Source organism: Schistosoma mansoni (genome assembly GCF_000237925.1).
Source record: "Schistosoma mansoni, WGS project CABG00000000 data, supercontig 0080, strain Puerto Rico, whole genome shotgun sequence".
Taxonomy (NCBI): Eukaryota; Metazoa; Platyhelminthes; class Trematoda; order Strigeidida; family Schistosomatidae; genus Schistosoma; species Schistosoma mansoni.
In genome coordinates, this window is record NW_017386030.1 from 76,704 (window position 1) to 97,206 (window position 20,503).

At 38.0% G+C, this 20,503-nt stretch overlaps 1 protein-coding gene and 1 non-coding gene across 2 annotated transcripts; one reads left to right on the top strand and one right to left on the bottom strand.

Moving 5' to 3' along the window:
- Window positions 1–303: 303 nt before the first annotated feature.
- Smp_166240 (hcnp homolog, putative) lies at window positions 304–13,565 on the bottom strand (the record flags this gene model as incomplete). The annotated part of the gene is made up of 12 exons (XM_018790483.1): window positions 304–540; window positions 2,989–3,075; window positions 5,827–5,931; window positions 7,119–7,290; window positions 10,664–10,844; window positions 11,730–11,927; window positions 12,369–12,573; window positions 12,615–12,854; window positions 12,907–13,110; window positions 13,157–13,280; window positions 13,333–13,481; window positions 13,539–13,565. 12 exons carry the CDS (start codon window positions 13,563–13,565, stop codon window positions 304–306), a joined length of 1,929 nt encoding a protein of 642 aa, XP_018646216.1.
- On the top strand, window positions 3,470–3,541 carry Smp_tRNA_01450_Pseudo_TTC.1.1. Its single transcript has one exon. It is a non-coding gene (tRNA).
- Window positions 13,566–20,503: the final 6,938 nt, after the last annotated feature.

Below are 20,503 nucleotides of genomic sequence, written 5' to 3' on the forward strand. Positions count from 1 at the left end.
CCACCGACTGCCCCGACGTACAATGTTTCATGGTGTAGGAGTAGGTTGGAAGAAAGCTAGGGGCGGCCACACCAAAACTTGGCAGAAATACATGAAGTCATTGACAATTGGACTGAGCCATGTTGGTAGGTGTAGACTACCTGGTTGGGATTCGCGAGATGATAACAATCGATGGTGAAATGGCTCAAAATCGTTTGCATCTTTTTCCTCTTTCCAAATTTATTTCACTGTATTATACTCCTTCAATAACATCTTCAAACCCTAATCTTTCACATAATACTTATACTCTTACTACTTCTACCACTATGTGATTTGAATCGACAACTGCATCTCTGTAATAACGTGGTATGTCAACTCGAACTGATGTACGTACGTACGAAGTTCTACGTTGTGACTGACTGACTGAGTAGTAGTAGTAGTAGTAGTAGTAGTAGATGGATGAAATTTGAATAAAACAATAAATTGATAATTCTCTTTCGGTGGACATTTCTCTAAACATTGTTCAAATAAATCACGAGCACGTTCTAATTTATTTCCACCCTATAGAATAATAATAAGGAATATAATGATTTAGAGTTATTATCAGAAATGAATGTAAATAAATAAACAATAAAAATATTTATAAATGAGAATTCTGTAATTAATTTTTCCATACTTAAAATGTCAGTAAGTCAGTGTTATAGGCTACTTAGTTGGGGTGTCCACGCGATTATCGTAACCAATGATTGGAGACTCTGGGTTATGTGGCTCAGAATCGATCACAATGGCGTAGGTGTATACACTCTTTATCTTCCCTTAAACCTTGAGATTAAAATTGCTTCATAACTTTCTTCCTTCCTATACTATATCCTTATATACAACCTTTGTTTTATATATTACCACTACTAAATTAACTACTATGAATTCGGTGTTCTTCTTGTTGTGCTAAAAAGGTATGGCAACTTGGACAGATGCATAAATTTGCCTGGTCTAACGCTGTAGCTGACTGACTGAAAAAGAGAATAGAACTTTTCACTAATTATTTATAAGTGTATAATAAATATCATCAATTTTATTTATTTATTTCAACACATAAACATTGATACAAAGGGGAACCGATTACATATGCAACACACAAGTAACTTGATTTGTGTGCAGGCTATTATACTGACCGAGTGTCTAGACCGAAACAGATGGTTTTCTTAGAGGGCCACACCCGGAGCTATCCATCTAAAGCTCTAATCCACAAGGAAGTGGAGCAACGTAAAGAGATACAGTCCCATAGTGGCCGGTGACCAACAATAAGTTCATACGCCATTTGTTTCCTAAGAATCCCAGAGTTCATGTGAACTACTGGTTTGAAATGAGGGTTTTTCAACTCCCCTAGATGAACCTTTAGTGTCCACAAACCACGTTAAAGCGCCAGACATCCGTCGCGAAAATACAGTGAGTGGGACTTCCCTGGTAGCGGTTGTATGCACGTGGCCATGTGAGAGTATTTCGAGAGGGAGAGTGGACTTTCCCCACCTTCGGCCTTACCAAGGTATTTGATTTTATATTCATCCATTAGACTGCAGAATTGTTGTTGTTGTTACGTACTTCTCTGCTCCCAAAATTATTATCAGTTAATTATAAACCTCTTTATTCTTAATTTGTACTGTTAATGCTTTATTTAGGTATAATAATCTCTCATATATAGTTCATTCTGATCATTTAATTTGCGTATAAAACCATGTCAATTCTTTTTTGGAATTAAAATGTAGAGACTATATTATCTATCTTTTCCTAGTGGTTTGATTGGAGTAGAATGGAAACAAAAGTGTTAACATATATTAGGTTATTATCAGAAGGGGTTTTGTGGATATTATAGTAATTTTAATAGTTGAGATCATGAATCAATTGAAGCTAGACCAGTATGGAAAACTTGGAAGCACTGCTTGACGGCCGTTTCGTCCTATTATGAGACTCCTCAGCAGTGCTCATCCACGATCCCGCCTCGCGAGATTCGAACCCAGGACCTATCAGTTTCACACGCGAGCGTTTAACAAAACAGAACACTGAGCCGGCATCCAATGGTGTTAATGTCTAACTTCAACCGATTCACGATCCCATAAATAGGACGAAACCGCCATCCAGTACTTCCAGGTTTTCCATGGTGGTCTAGCTTCAATTGATTCATGATCTCATATATTAGATTACTGTAATGGATTATGAGTATTATTGATTTAAACATATGAGAGTAGAGTTATCAGCACAAGTATATTACTTCATAAGATATAAAATACTGAATATCATTTGAAAACTATCAATGACTATTCAAACATATATTTCATAAGAAGAATATTTCTTCTAAATAACCATCCACATAACTGTATAATCAGCAACCTCTCTTCAGTGATATTATCCTAATTAGTATTTAGATAACAAAGACTTTCCATTTTAATACAAATGTTATTATAAGAAGGAGGTTTTGTGGAGATTTTAATAATTTTTTTATATAGTTGAGATCATGAGTCAATTGAACCGTTGGATGCCGGCTCAGTGGTCTATCGGTTAAGTGCTCTGGCGCGAGACTGATAGGTCCTGCGTTGGAATCTTGCGAGGCGGGTTCGTGAATGCGCACTGCTGAGGTGTCCCACAATAGGACGAAACGACCGTCCAGTGCTTCCAGGTTTTCCATGGTGGTCTAGCTTCAATTGACTCATGATCTCAACTATATAGACATTTTATTATAGTCTTTTGAGGATATCAAGATGATTTTTTATAGTAATTTTCATATATCAACTGGACAAAGCATTACAACCTCTCCCTTTCCAAAAGATCCTAGTTAATTGTTTTTTTTTAACATGTTGATTACCGTGTGCACATTACAAACAAGTTGCATATTGGAATGAGATAACTTACCCTTAGATTTGCTAAATTCATCAGTTACTAATATATGACATATATAGACATACTCAACATAGAAACTAATTTCCACATATCAGTGCACTGATACAAAACACTTACGTAACGTTCAATAAACTTAGATAAATAAGTAGCCCATATATCGTAAACATTTGGCCAACGAAATAATGCAACACCTTTTTCATATGCCTATAAGAAAATAAAACAAACATTTTTGTGCATATATAAGATACAACAAAACACTTAGAACAGATGGGTTATGTGCTAACAACAATGGGTAACTCAGGATACATGTTTCATCCTATTTGGAACTTGTCACTTAGATGTGTACCTCTATCCCAAATGTTGACAGTTCATATTAAGACTTAAACATCAAGTACCTTTTACTTGTAAATTTCAACAAAGACTGATTAGAAATTCATTGGTGAATATCAACAAACGAGTTAGTTCAAAACCTTAATAATAACCATTATAATAGAACAAATCACATAATTATTGAATGTATAATTGGCGATGTGATAAACAGAAACAGAAAAATTATGTTATCGATGTCTCTTGTCAATTATAGACAAGTCGCTACCAGGACTCAGTGGCCGAGTGGAAAACGCGATGGCGTTTCAAGCGAAAGGTACTGGGTTCGAGTCCCAAAGTGGACATCAACTCCGAGATGCAAGTACATTCAGCTGACGAGTCCCAAATAGGACGAAACGCGTGTCAAACTGGATTCCACTGCTAGCTACTATCCATCTTTGCTTATCTTGTCTTCTTTATTTATCATTAATATACTAATAAGTTATTTGTTATCTGATTGAACATACTTTCATAATTTAATATTTTGTACGCAAGTTGAGAGTTTCAGTGTTTTTTTCTAGATGATATTTGAGTTCGTTTTAAGCTTTCACACGTTCTGTTAGTTAGAAGTTAGGGAATCCACCAATCCTGATCTTGGGGGTCATCATAAGTCACCATATGGTTATTATCAAGGTAGAAAATTTGTAGAAATAGTTCAATTTGAAAAGGTATTTTTTATAGCAGATTGAGATCACTTCATCGATTACGGATAACGTAGCTACTATAATAACACAGTGTTCAGTTTCCCAAGTCGTCGTGGCTTAATCAAGCTATATTGGTTGAAAGACATATTCCTTTAGGCCTTAATATACAGTCGACCTTTGGGCACTATAGTCTTGGTCTCAAGTCACCAAAACCACTCGCTAAACCAGTTTTTTCCACTCCCTCAAGTATCGTTCCACGCTGTGGGCAACAGAACGCAACAAACACCTTCATACCCATAACAGAACTCTAAAAGTAGACAAGCATCCCCTATCCTTATATCATTTACCATTACTACTAACATTCATCGTTCAACCTACCTTTTGAATGCTCTTGCCGTTTCTATTATGTTGTTGAATCAGTAAAAAATTTTATGTGGGATTAAACACAAGTGCTAAAAGTACAGAGAAGTTGAACCTCAAAGTCGGCGGGGGATATAATATTACTTAAATATTCTTACTGAACAAAAAATCGACTGTAAAGACGTATTATGCAACAGAGATGATGAATAAGGTTTTAAACTATGATCAAATCATCTTAAGTCCAATGCCTTAATCATTCAATCATCAAGTAGAGTTGTTATGAATACATAGTTTAACAGTTCGATTTCGTAAACCAATTCATTTGATACGAATTAAAAAGTCAAATAGTATCAATAGTCAGTACACATGTGTACAAAACAAGAATACTTTATCACTGGTGAGTATACTGATGTGTTAGAAGTTATAAACCTATCAACTTTTAACTAAATAAATAGCAAACTAGAACCTCTCTTGCTTCACCTAATTCAGTTAAGAAAACCGATTAGTAACACACAAGCTCTCAAACACACAAAAAATATAGTTTAAATTTGGGTTTACATACAAAGTTTGTATCTATGCTAGATGAGTTATATGTTATTTACTGAATTAAGTAAATTCATTACAGTTTTATGTATGAAACTAAACATAGCCAAGTATGTTGTGTTGTTTGAAGCAATCAGTAGGAAGACTTGTTTCACCAACGTTCCATGTTAGTTAGCACTCATTCGCAGCAAGATGCACTCACAATTTCGAAGTAATCAGTACACTCCGTGTGATTGGAACACATTTCGATCAGTTTCATAGCCTGAGACGTTAAGACTGATCTATTCAGGCTGCAGTTCCCCTCTATCATGACTGAATACAGTGGTCTTGAGTGCAGTTACGGGTATGAGGGCAGTTATCACTTCCCGGCTGCCCACACCGTGGAAGGGTTCTTCTAAAGGTACCTGAAAAGGAAATTGGGTTAGAAGTGGTCTTAATGATCTGAGGGCGTGACCGCAGTGCCCAAGGGACAACTGCTTGAGGTCGGTCACGCACGGCCTTTTTGTGGGGGATTTTTGACGTGTTAGCTCCGTTCTTCAAAGGACCTTACCGCCGGAGACGGAAATCCGTGGGATAAGGCGAAGTGTGCATTTTTAGGGTCGACATTTCCTAACCCCACCCCTCCTTGTGGGAAGGCAGCATCGCTGCTATGCTGGTTGTCTGAAGGAAACACCTTACTACTGTCACACCTCTGTACAGTCAGCAGTACGACCTCGCCTTCGGACCTTGGGTTTGCTGCTTTTAGTCTTACCGCTCTTCAACCGACCTTTCTGGCATGGTAGGACGTTGAGGAACAATTGTTCCAGCCAGTATAGCTCGATTGGTTCATCACGATGGGTAAGCCCGACCACCACGTCAAGGTAGAAGCAACGGTCGGGTCCATCATGACTGATATGTACAGCAATCAGTCAACAAGAGTATCAACAATGACCAAGTATACAGAAACTATTGTGGAACAATATACCAATCAGACTAATCATATACATACACAACATGAGAAAAAAAGTGAAACACAAAATCATTATAAACAATTTCAACTAACTTTAAAAGCATCTTCAAAATAATTTAACTCTTCCAGGAATAAAGCATAATTCATAATAATTTGAGGAGTTGCTATACGTAAATCAATCATTCGATCATAGGCAGCCTATAAGTATTATATAATAAAGAGAAAAATAGGTATAAATACATATTACCTACAAAATATCAACAATGTAACCAAAAAATCATATAAAGATTATGCCAAGTAAAAAGTGACTGGAAAAAATACTTTTATGCAAACAGGTTAATTGAATAGTCTTCCTATAGGAAAACAGATTTCAGTGATGTAGAAAACAGAAATGTTATGTAAGGCGTTGGTTGGAGTTAGTCGACAAAAAATACCGGAACTCGATTTGACGTTTTTTTGCACTCTTCATGTAATATCAAGTCCGAGTCTTCCAGGTAGCATCAGTCCCCTTAAGATTACAAGTACACCCAGCTGACGAATGCTGAATGGTACGAAACCTATGTTTAGGGTTTTTTGACGACTAACTCCAATTAACAACTTACATCCCGACATAATGAACGTAATCCCGAGTCACTTAAACTAGTGGCCAAGTTGCAACTTGACCGATAGGATTCCATTAGTGCTAAGACGGAGTTGAAATAAATAACATTGGCCCAGGACAGAGTGGGTTGGAGAATGCTGGTCAGCGGCCTATGCCCCACTGGGAGTAACAAGCGTAAGTAAGTAAGTACCATTCAAAGACTAATTAATTGAAAACAAGCGTGTTATCATTGGTATACTTAACAACATCTAACAGTCCCTGTTTGTGTAATCCAACTCGGATAATATGAAATAGACGGAATGTGGCTGGCATATATACTCTCTGTCAGGGAAGTCCTACTCACTGCCTTCTCGTGGCATTACTGTTGTTTACGAAAGTCAGAAGACGAGAAGCGGAATCGAAACTCCGGCGTTTGAACTGGGTTGGTGGACATGGAGGATCCACCTAGGGAAGTTGGAAAATCCTCATTCCAAACCAATGGTACACATGGGCTCCAGGATCCTGAGGGAACAAATGAAGTATGAACCAATTGTTCGTCACCGGCTACCATGGGACTGTATCTCCTTACATTGCTCCATCGCCTTGTGGATTAAACCTTCAGGTCAAAGGCTCCGTGTGTGGCCCTCTAAGAAAACCACCTGTTCCGGTCTGGACACTCGGGCAGTATCACAGCCCTCATACAAATCAAATGAGATTTGTGCGGCGCATATGTATCTGGTGCTTCCTTGTACCAATATTTATGTGTTTAAATAAAAAATAAAATGAAGAAATAGTTGGTATTTACCTTTGTTGTTTCAAATGTACCAAAACTTTCTTCTAAATCTGTGTACAACGACCAAAGACGCAAAGATTTATGAAGTCGTGCTTGAACAGGTTCGGAACGATCATAATAATCGACTTTACGTGATGGTGCAGTAGTAGCTTTCCCTAATAAACGAAGTGCTGCTTCAGGTTGACTGATTTTTAAGAGGGGAAAGAGACAATAATAATTGGTTTTATTATTGCTAATATAAATAACGTATGTAATAAGTAGTAAAAATGAATACAATCAACGCTTTAAGTACCGAAAGATTAGAGATGAAGTTGGGTGTAAGATATTAGGTGACAAATTCCAATTTGACTGATGGCAAGGCCTTAAAGCTCTTCACCATTTAAGATCATTGTTTTTTATTGAGATCATGAACCGATTGATGTAAGAACACTATGGAAAACCTGGAAGCACAGGACGGCCGTCTTTTCCTGTTTCGGGACTCTTCAGCAGTGTGCGTTCACGGTCCCGCTCGCGGGATTCGAACCCAGGGTTTTCAATTTTCGCGCGCGAACGCTTAACCCAGCGGTTTTAATGTCTAACATCAACTAATCTACGAAACCGCGCGATCAACTTCCAATGTACTAAGGTAGATACCTGTTTGTACCTGACACGGATCTGCTCCACTGGTCACGGCTTCTCACTAGAACTCCGAGAATTCCCTCACGAAGCTAGTCGAAGTGGTGGTGTTCTAGCATCAATCGGTTTATGACCTCAATCAAAAACAATAATCTCCACAACCCCATACTGAGATGATTGTGCTCATGAACTATATGTACTTAGTCACAGCCTTCCCTAGCTGGGATTGAAGCGTCCTTATATAACTCTACTAGGTACATCTATCCTTGTTTAAATAAGTAAATAGTCTGGTAAACAAGTATATAATAATTTAGATTCTGTTAATTATTTTGTATTTGTTCAGATTATTTGTTAACTTTTCGTCTATATATATTTTATGTGTGCATGTCTGTTTATCCAATATATTATCTATTAAGTTTTCCAATAAACTTATGTAATAATCCAAATACTGATTGATAAGTCTGTTAATCCAAAAAACACCGCGCAGCCAACTGTCAATTTAGTTCTCTCACCCTACCATTTTGACTGTTGGGTTAGTCTAGCAACCAAAGGACGGGTTTACTGTGCAGCAGTTCGCTCCGTCCTACTTTATGGCAGTGAAACATGGCCAATAAGAGTAGAGGATATTCGTAGGCTACTAGTGTTCGATCATAGGTGTCTTCGAAGGATTGCTCGTATATCCTGGGACCACCGGGTAAGTAATTTTAGTTGTTAGGAAACGGGTACTAGGTAAGGATGGCAAATCGATTGATGAAGTAGTGAATCTTCATCAGTTGAGATGGCTGGGACATGTGTTACGAATGCCCAACCACCGACTGCCCCGACGTGCAATGTTTCATGGTGTAGGAGTAGGTTGGAAGAAAGTTAGGGGTGGCCAGACCAAAACGTGGCACAAATCAATGAAGTCATTGACAATTGGACTGAGCCATGTTGGTAGGTGTAGACTACCTGGTTGGGATTCGCGAGATGACAGCAACCGATGGTTAGAGACCTTGAATGACATGGCTCAAAATCGTTTGCAATGGCGAAGGTGCATCCACTCTTTGTGTTCTACCAAATTCTAATCTTCTGAATTCCTCATGTCTTTATCTTTTTCTCTTTCCAAATTTATTTCACTGTACTATACTCCTTCAATAATTTCTTCAAACCCTAATCTTTTGGATTTCTGATTATACTCCTACTACTTCTACCACTATGGGATTTGAATCGACAACTGCATCTCTGTGCTAATGTGGTATGGCAACTCGAACTGATGCACGTACGTACGAAGTTCTACGTTGTGACTGACTGACTGACTAGTCTACAAACAACACACCAAGTGATACTCAGTAAATAGAACGAAGGTTAAAGACACAGTGACACGATAATCTATTCTAATCCGTTGTCTCAGGCCTCGCTAACTAGAGTGAGAAGTCCAAGTTGGAAGTTTTTTTCTGGTTAGCGTTTTTTAGCGAGTTGATTTTCTACGGGATGGGGTCGCTAACCCCATGCCCAACCCTCCTCCTTTACCCGGGCTTGGGACCGGCAGTAACCCCCAGAGGAGCTACAGGCGGAGTTCAAGTTGGAAGTAGGGAAGATATATTCCGTAAGCAGCCAGAAGCACAAGCAATTAAAACAGGTACGAATCAAACGTATATGTACAACATAAGATTGTCCTTGGGAAACACGTTACAAAATAGCATACTAAAAGATTAAACGGATCAATAGCGTTTAAGATTTTCCCAAGCGGGAAATACAACTTGAAGGTGAAAAGAGCGCTTTTGGTGCGAAAACAAGGAGATTCAAATTTTCAAAATAAAATTACAAAAACAAGTCATCCCCAACAAGACATATCCATGTTCTCTCTCTCATTATAATTAATACTGAAATTACTTCGAACCGCGTTGTCACTTATCTTATCATAGCAATTTTAGTCAACTCACATTTATGCCAAGCTATACATTGATCATGACTTATGACTGAGGTAAAAGAGGTGAACGCATCCAGACATATATTTATGACAACTTAGGTATCTGGCTAAAATTTCTGAAATATAATATATTTTTGTAACTGAGAAAATATCGCAACAGAAAGTGTTGGCCTATTTCAAATTTGTTTTTATAGAATTATTTAAAACTTTTGTACAGGATCATGTACTCAGCTCGAGTTACAAAATCGTATGTATGATGATTAGAAGTGATACCATCCGGTACCTTGAGAAGAAACTATTGAAACGAAAGTCAAACTTCCATTGTTTACATAACAAGAGCAGGAATTATAAAGAAAAAAACTGCTACGAAGTCGAAATAATAACAATGTCAGTGGTTGTCCTAAATGAAACAAAAATCATAGCAAATGTCCGGCGCTTTAACAGGGTTGGTGGACACGAAGGATCCACCTAGGGAAGTTGGAAAATCCTCATTCCAAACCAATGGTACACATGGGCTCCAGGATCCTGAGGGAACAAATGAAGTATGAACCAATTGTTCGTCACCGGCTACCATGGGACTGTATCTCCTTACATTGCTCCATCGCCTTGTGGATTAAACCTTCAGGTCAAAGGCTCCGTGTGTGGCCCTCTAAGAAAACCACCTGTTCCGGTCTGGACACTCGGGCAGTATCATAGCCCACACACAAATCAAGTGACTGGTGTGGTACATATGTATTCGGTGCCCCTTTGTACCAATGTTTGTGTTTAAATAAATAAATGAAACATGTGTTACGATCCCTTCCGGATGTTTATACAATTTTTATTTAGTGCAGTTAGTCAGTTGGGTTGTGAAAAGTCGAAGAAAATTCATAAAATCAGCGAATTTACGTACTATACATTCTACACAAACAGTTGTTTCTTTTAAACTGATAAAATTCTAGTCTAAGCAAATAGGATTTGGATCATATATCAATGAAATACAACATAAGAAAGAAAAAAATAGAACAACATAGTTGATAATTTTGGAACTTACTCATGACGCATTTCCATTTCAGCCCATTCACACCATATAGCGGCTAAATCTTCAACATGCATAAAAGCAACACCAGTTGCTTTTTCAAGTACTACACGTGCATCATTTAACTGATTATGTTTTTCATATAAACGTGACAGACCAGTCCATAATGATGATGGACGGCCTGCTGTTGACTTAGCTTCAAAACAATAAAACAGTAAATTGTAATTAATACAAGACCAATCACTGTACACATGTAAATGTATAACAATATGTCTTGGTATTTTTCTAATCAACAGTGAAAGTTGAGTTAAAACTATCTTTTTATGACATAACTGGAGTAAGTATATGATGTACTCGTGTTAATCGGTGATAATAAAAAAATATGAGAAGCCAACGCGAGGATTCGTTGAACCAAAAACTAAGAAAGTCCAGAACTAACTACGTTCAATCCACCAGACATATCGTGTATAACAACTTCCATTTATTTGAATGGTCTAACTATTGAACAAATATTCATCAAGTATACACCGATATTTTATGTGGAGCCGACAAAATGATATGTACATCTTCACAAAAAGGTATGTATTCATACTACATTGGATCAAATCTCACTCATTCACCATACGTTTATGGAACAAGGTTGTATAAAAGTAGACGACATGAAGAAATTTTTTTTAAATGTTTGACTAGTACTGGGTTCTTAAAAAGGACATTAGGTATGTAATGTTCATACAGGATCTTATATAATATAAGTTAGTCCTTCGCTATGTAACTGCAAACTTTGAGTGATGGATGCTTAATTAAATCACTGATATTTTAAGTAATAGCTAACAGAATTAAAAATTGGCAACATATACCAAGGGTTCAAGAGACTAGATAATATTACTAGCTTCACAGGATTATATGTTATCAAAAGTTGAGTACACAAAACATGTACTAAGTAGATGTATCACAACAAGACGTGATTTGAATGTATGCTTAGTAATGGTTAATTGGGAAAAATCAACTAAAGATTCTTCATTAAAAGTGTTTACATCGATATTTTTGTAGCTGTTTTACGGCGTAAGTAATTACTACTCACCTGGATCAACCGATGTAATACCCTCCATGAATGCTGCAATTTGTTCACGTGCTCCTTGACTTTTCAATAATTCAACACGTTTCAACCAATCAGCTACGTTATGAGGATTTTGACGTAACAGGACACTATTTAAGAGTAATGGACGATGATCCATGAGAGACTCAAGACGTGCTAGATACAATTCGACATCCAACTCATCTGTGAAGAAAGCAATTTGTTACAAGAAGAGAAAGTGAATAAGGCAAACAATTGTAAATGCATTGAACTTAATAACAGAGCATACCTATAGTTTACAGTAGTCAGTTTATTAATTCTAAAAACGCACTTTAACAAGACAAGTTTGGGAAAAGATTGATAACATGGATATTTATGTCACGTTTTACGTTGATTGTAACTGATTGTAGTAAGTCCAAGTGCTCACAACTGATTGAATAACGTACGTAGATTCACTAGCGTACAAAAACCTCTAGGAAAAATATTGTTGACGCTATTAAGTGCGCATGTTGTCTAATAACTAGGTGCTTAATAGTGTGCTTCTCTGAGCCTATATGAAAAAGTCACTATATCTCTCATATAATTAATAAACCATGAAAAGGAAATAATAGAGGAGCGAATTTCAAACTATAATTAATATCTCACCATCTTCTGTAACATCAGATTGTTCCAAAGCAGCCATTTTTGCCTTTGCCATTGATTCTTCAAACTCCGCATATGCATCAAAAACTTGAGTGAAATCACGAACTGTTGAAACACTATTCAATGCTTCTGCATAAACATCTCTGGCCCGTGCAAGATTTTCACAACGTATATGATAGTCAGCTAAAGAATTCCATAACACACCGACCTAAATAACCGAATTTGAATAGTTAAACTAAAAAAATTCACCTGGTCAGTATAACGATGAATTCCTTGACGAATAATAGGATCTGCTTTCAACGACGTAATCTTCAAAGGATTTTTAACCAAAAGATTGCACAACTGGTTCCACAATTGGAATTTCGACTTTCCTTCACGACTCATAAAACTATCATCATTAATTATCTCAGACAAGACAACTGCGGCTTCATTGGCATTTCCGTGTTGAATAAGAAAATTGACAAAACGTTCCATATCATCTGGAGCAAACTAAATTAATAAAAAGGTTAGGAATATAAAACTTTTTTGCATACATACATACCTTTACATATCGTCTGTATATTCGTACACAGGTCTCGTTAATTTTATGACCGTGTCTATCAGCGAATCTTAAATACAAATTCCATATCCTATCATGTTGGGTAATTGGTAAAGCTTTCAACGCCCTGTCAAAAGCATGTCTTGTTCGAGTAATCAATCCTTGTGACATTAGGAACATTAAATAATCTATCCATATACGAGGCATCTAGAAATAAAAAAGCTTAAGGTAAATAAATTAAAGCCATCAAAACCTTGTGCATTGTAACAAGAGCTCTTTCATGGGCATTATTAGTTTCTTCATGCAGAATACTACCAGGACAAAGAGAACGTGAGTGCACACGCCGTAGACGTAGATAACGGTACCATAATTTATAACTGTTAATAGAACATAGATATTAAATAAAAATATAAATTTATCATTACCCACCTTCCAGGCAATTGTTTTACAGCTCGTTCATATAACATATAAACTACTTTTGGGGGTGACTTCGCTTTCATACTAATGTATCTAAGCCACGATTTAACATTGTGTGGGTTACGAATAAGTTCTTCTTCAAACGGTCTATCTTGTTCATCCTAGGTAGCGGGTAGTAATAGTAATATAACGAATGAGTCGTCAAAATAAGAACATACGATAACGATAACTTGTTCTTCATCCATGACTTTTCACAACTTGTTAAAGTGAGAAGATGAAACGTTTTTTCCCTGTAACAGTAAAACACAAAGGGAAAAAGAAAGTTATCAAGTCAACCAGCTTGGTGAAATGGTGATTCATATTCTTTATATTATATTATTATCGACATTAGTATTATTAGGAGTGAACTGTGAGGGACGATGAGTACTTTTCTGTTTAGCCAGACTCTAGCTGTGAACACAAAATACATTTAAATGAATATTAAAACACTCAGAAGCCAACTCAATACATCAACTAAAAATTAACAGCTCACTATAAAGTTACTTACCATAGGATCACATAATGTAAGGATAATGCTTTGGAGAATTTATTTATTTTATTCGTTTATTTGCAAAAACCTAAAACTCAGCATCCAAAGACCTTGAAAAGTCATTGTATATTCTACGACCTAACGGTATGCTGAATATCTTTGGAATGCAATAACTAAATTTAGTTATCAAAAAAGTATGTTTAGGACAAAGTGGTACTTAATTGTTTTTGGGCCCTACAAAAATCGGTTGTATGGGTTTGATATGAAACATAGCCCGGTGACGATAACCACCCACTAGTGGATAAAATACCTAGGATTAAAGCACCGGTCCAGGCAATAACTAATGCACCATCCATATCAGTGTAAACAGCCAGATGGAATCACCAAACCATAATAGAAACAGTGGCCATGACCGAATACGTTACTTTTCCACCATAAGAACACATTGATGGACAGAAAATGAACACGAGAAATAAACACTTATTGGTGATGTGCAAGCCCGATACACAAATTATGAGGAAGAAAATCAATATCGATTAGAACAGTCAGTCAGCTACAACGTAGGATCAGGCACATTTATGCATCGATCCAAGTTGCCATATCTCGTTAGCACAACAAGAGGAACACCGGATCCCTAGAAATAGTTAATTTAGTGGTGGTAGTATATAAAAGATAGGTTGTATATAAGGATAAAGTATAGGAAGGAAGAAAGTTATGAAGCAATTTTAATCTTAAGGTTTAAGGGAAGATTAACAGTATATACACCGACGCCATTGTGATCGATTCTGAGTCATGTCACCCAGTCTCCAACCATTGGTTACGATAGTCTAGCGGACCCCAACCAGGTAGTCTGCATCTGCCAATATGGCTCACACTAGAAGTTAGTGACTTCAAGCACTGATGCCACGTTTTGGTTTGGCCGCCCCTAACACTCTTCCAACCATCCTCTACACTAGTTAGCATACCGCGTCATGGTAATCGATGTTCAGGCATACGTAACATGTGGCCCAACCATCTCAGTCAATGAAGATTCATGACCTCATCAACTGGTTTACCATCATTCCCTAATACCCTGTGTCTAACCTCACTATTACTTACCCGGTGATTCTAGCAGATGCAAGCAATATTTCTAAGACATCTGTGGTCAAATACTAGTAACTTATGAGTATCTTCTACTCTCGATGGATACGTTTCGCAGCCGTAAAGTAGAACAGAAGGAACTGCTGCGCAGTATACTCGTCCCTTAATTGATATCTCGTCTTCGCCATAGGTGACTTTTATTTATTTATTTAAACACATAAATATTGGTACAAAGAAAGCACCAGATAAATATGTGCCTCACAAATCTCATTTGATTTGTGTGAGGGCTGTGATACTGCCCAGGTGCCCAGACTGAAGCAGGTGGTTTTCATAGGGAGCCACACCCCGAGCCTTTGATCTGAAAGTCTAGTCCACAAGGCAGTGGAGCATCGTAAGGAGATGCAGTCCCATGGTAGCCGGTGACCAACAATTGGTTCATACGCCATTTGTTCCCTCAGGATGCTGGAGCCCATGTACACCATTGGTTTGGAATAAGGGTTTTCCAACTCCCCTAGGTGAACTTTCCATGTTCAGCAACCCGGTTAAAGCGCCGGACATTCGCTTTTCGTCCTCTCAATTTCGTAAACAACAGTAATGTCACGAGAAGGCAGTGAGTAAGACTTCCATGGCAGAGTCTATATATTCGCGTGGCCATGTGAGAGCATTTGGAGAGGGAGAGCGGACTCTCCCCACTCTCGGCCGTACCAGGGCATTTGAGGGCCCATAGGTGACGTAAGTTGGCAAAAGCCAAACGAGCTTTCTGAATCAGTGCTGAGATTTCGTCAGACACCAACCCATTAGGGCTGATCAGACTTCCAAGATAAGTGAAGTTGTCCACGCGTTCGACTACTTCACTCCCTATCCTTAGTTCAGGTGTTGATGCAGGCCAGTCCTGGAGTAACAATTTACATTTAGATGGGAAGAAACGCATCCGGAACATCCTGGCATTATTACTCAGTTCTAACAGACTGCATTTTGTCAGCGTCTTCACCAAACAGGACTATGTCATCTGCGTATTCTACGTCGATTAGTGGACCCCCTGGTAGGAGATCAATTCCTGAAAATTCAGTCGAAGAGAGTGTTATTTCCAGCAATATGTCTATAATGAAGTTAAACAAAAATGGGGATAATGGATATTCTTGTCGGACACCACTTGAGGTTGTAAAATCATATGACAGTTCGCCATAAGCTCTCACTCGACTGGTAGTGTTCGAGTAAAGAGCCTTCATAAGGTTTAGAACAAACTTCCGTTACATAAAGTGATCTAGTGTGAAATATGCTTATGGATTTTCAATACTTTTACTATGATGTTTTTCTAGTGATCAATACTCAGTTAATAAGTTTTATTCGTTATAACTGATACATGATCGACTAACTTAAATGTGTTCTCAATAATTTGTGTACTAGGATCATCATTACGTTTTAATTAATACACTGGTCTTTTTACCCAGTTTAGCAAAACAGGGAAAAAGAAAATAATAGTAGTCCCGTTAACTGTATTAATGTTGGAGTCGCAAAATATAAGAATAATGCATAAACGCATCAAGATGATTGACAGTCTCTGCCAGTGAAGTCCTACACACTGCCTTCTCGTGACATTACTGTTGTTTACGAAATTGAGAGGACGAAAAGCGAATGTCCGGCGCTTTAACCGGGTTGCTGGACATGGAAAGTTCACCTAGGGGAGTTGGAAAACCCTTATTCCAAACCAATGGTGTACATGGGCTCCAGCATCCTGAGGGAACAAATGGCGTATGAACCAATTGTTGGTCACCGGCTACCATGGGACTGCATCTCCTTACGATGCTCCACTGCCTTGTGGACTAGACTTTCGGATCAAAGGCTCAGGGTGTAGCTCCCTATGAAAACCACCTGCTTCAGTCTGGGCACCTGGGCAGTATCACAGCCCTCACACAAATCAAATGAGATTTGTGAGGCACATATTTATCTGGTGCTTTCTTTGTACCAATATTTATGTGTTTAAATAAATAAATAAAAATGGAAAAGTAAGAGATTTCAGGACCAAACACTACCACTCATATATCAACTAGTCAACTCCTTGATTACTCTTAGATAGATTGCAGGCAAAAAACACTCGAATTTTTCGGTGCTTTTTGATGGCACTGGATATAATTAATATATGTGGGCTAGCTACCTCATCACAACAGTTATCTTGACAAGATGGTCGAACATGTCTATCATGATGACCTAAATGAAATATACTGACCGGAACACCGATTCCCTTAAGTCTTACAAGACCAACCAAATCGGTCGGACGATGGTAAGGTTGAAGTTTTATAAAAGCTAGCTACGTCTTTCGCTGATACGATGTTGTTTGTACCAAGGTGAAACACAAAATAGTACACCCTTATTTTAGCTAATATATGGCTAACTGCTTAGAACTGACAGATATATCCACTTAAAATAATACAAAAGCATGGATGCATGTACAAGGTTGAAAAGTTAGTTGGTAGTAGGTCAAAAGACGTTTGAGTTTTTTAATGGTAAAATTGCTATAAGAAGTCATAGGGTACTAAATATATATGAGGAGCATGAATGAAATACTACATACACTCTAACTAGAGATATGCCCGAGTGGATGTCTACGTAAAGCCATCAATTAAAACATTACTCCGAGTCAACTAACCACTTTGTACGGCACCATTAGTGGACGGGCTCTACGCTACCAAGTGTCATATAAGATATAGACCAGAATATCATTCATTGAGCACGCAACAGCCATATCTGTAAATAAGTGAACTAGAAACATGGATTCCGTTCATGGATTCAAAAATGAAATATGAATGAGATCCACGTTACAAAACACATTACCAGTTAAACCGAAAAAATAGCAGAAAAAGAACGAAGGATGTTTGCAGGGTTATAGCACAAGCTAGATAAGTGGTATTGGTTGCCTAATGTCACGAAAGCCAATATCAAGAGACGAATAAACACACCTCCAGACAGTGCTTAAAATATAATGAGCAAACATAATTTAATGGATGTTACTCTAAGTGCGCATAAAATAGTTAATATGTCAATAAACACAGGTGAGCTCAACATAACAATACGAAGCCCTTTGAAAACGAACTACCTAAATCACAATGCGTCGACTAAAAATTTGATATTTTGGAAGTTATTCATTTGTTATCTGGAGAATCCACGGCTCACATATTCCGCAGTGAAAAGCTAGACACTGTCCGACCACACACTTACCTGCAGCGCGACCAGGGTAACACGCGCCTCCAGATGTCAATGTCCATGTTATGTAACGATGTCGAATAAACGATTTCTTTAGCCCTAACATCTTGATTCTATGCTTTTAATCTTTATTAAATTATGATAAATATATTTGAGAAATTCTAATTTACAAGTCTCATTGTATAGCCATTCAAAAATAGTTCAAATGGTTGTGAATGGAATAGAAGAAGCTTTCGCTCAACGGGCTACTAGCAGTGGATCACCAATACCTTCAGGCAGAAACCTAGACATATTGACGATAAAAGGAAAAGAAGGAAATTGGTTAATCATAAAAAGATGTTGTCCTTAGTCCTTAAGAATATGTCAAGTTTCCTCTTAAAGGACTCTTGAGAATTCGCTTGGACTAACTCAAACAGCAAACAATTCCAGCATTTGACAACTCTTAAGGAGTGTAAGTTGTGTCTACAGTCCGTTCTGCTATGTTGTGTCTCCAGATTCTAGGTGTTACCCCTAGGGTTAGTATTGTGACTAAGCCTAAGTATATGTTTAAGGAGATGACCAGAAGTAATAAAGATGCTGTAAGCCAAAAGACGGTCACTTCCAAGACACCTATACTATAACGGGTAAGAATTAAGTAATTGGAGGCGCTCTTCATAAGGTTTGAATTTGAGTCCCCGAACTGATTTCGTGACTCGCCGTTGGATACGCTCCAGAGTGTCCTAATCCTTTAGGCGTAAAAAAGGAAATTCCATGTTTCGTACTCTAAATGGAGAAGAATAAAACTGTTTGGGATTATCTGGAAGTTTCTATCGTTAAACTGGCCCAAAATGCGCTTCAATGTTACCAGTGCAAGGTTTGCTCGAAAGGCGTTCTTCTCACAGTTAGAGTATGACTCCAATTAGTAGGGTATCAGCACTCCTAGGTCTTTCTCAACTTGATTTACTCCTTGAGAGGAGTTCCTAAGTGTAACTGTAGTCTGAAACACATCCCAAGTGGACTACTTCACACTTTGAAGTGTCAGACGTAAATTCGCTGTCGTCTGCTCAATTATGAAGTCGAGTCAGATCCTCTTGAAATCCCAGTATATCGTCTTGGTTTCGATCTCTCTCCAAAGTTTCACATCATCAGTAAAAATCAATAAGTCAGACGACACTTGTTTTGGAAGATCGTTTATAAAAGTCAAGAAGAGAAGAGGTTCTAGTATTGAGCCTTGGGGCACCCCACTAGGACACTCTATAGCCTGAGAGAAAGTGAAGTTAACCCTGACCTTAAAATATCGATTTTTTAGATATGAAGTGAGCCAATCAATTAGAGGAGGTTTGTACCAAATTGTTTAAGCTTATTGATAAGACATATACGGTTTACCCTATCAAAAGCTCTTGAGAAATCAAGGTAAATGATGCCAACCTTCCCCTTCCTGTCAAGGATACTGGTTCATCTGTCCACGGCAGTCAGCAGGTTGGTTGTACAAGAGTGACCCTTCCTGAAACCGGGTTGGTGTGGTGAGAAGAACTTTAAGGATAATAAGTAGTTGTGTGTACTATCGCATAACAGGGACTCCATAATTTTAGAAGGTATAGAGAGAAGGGCCATCGGCCGGTAGCTTTAGGGTTCGCTGCGTCGACCTCCTTTGAAATCTTGCGTGATGTGAGCCAGCTTCCAAGTTTCCGGTAGTTTGTGTTGACTTAGCGGATGTGAGAACATAGCGCTAAGCGGTGTTGCCAGGGCTGAAGCTGCTTCTCTCAGTATACCAGAACGAACCATACCTGAGCCACAAGTGTCTTTTCTTAGGTGCTGCAGTTTACAGAACACCAGGTCAGCGCTGAGGTTCACTTCGGAATGTATTGTGCAGTTTCAGGTGAAGCTTTCATCAGTGTAGCTGATGTGGGTCTGTTGAAATATCGAAGCGTATTGTTCAGCCAGAAGACTAGTGGCATCTCAGTCGTTATTGGTCGGACCACTGAGATTCAGAAATTTAGGATTTAGTATATCATCAAGCATCTTCAGGAGCTTATTATTCATTACATTATCACAGCCCTTATTAAAGTTGGCGTAGACAATATACACTGACTAAGATGACTGTCGATCTCCCTGTCAATCAAGATGTCGATCGAACACTATAATCTTTTCATGAAATCATTGTATCAATAAAAGAATCCCCGAAAACAATGGCTCTGCAAGTCTTCAACATTTGATGTTTACGCATTAGTTTTAATGAACTCAACCATCTGAAGGCGCACAATCAGGCTTCCGCATCAGATCACGAGTGGGTACTCTGTGCTAAACTCCTCCTACAATCGTCACCATGCTTAGATCAACCATTTATCAATATACCGATAGCCTAAATCTTTGAACCTCTTTGCTTCTGACTTC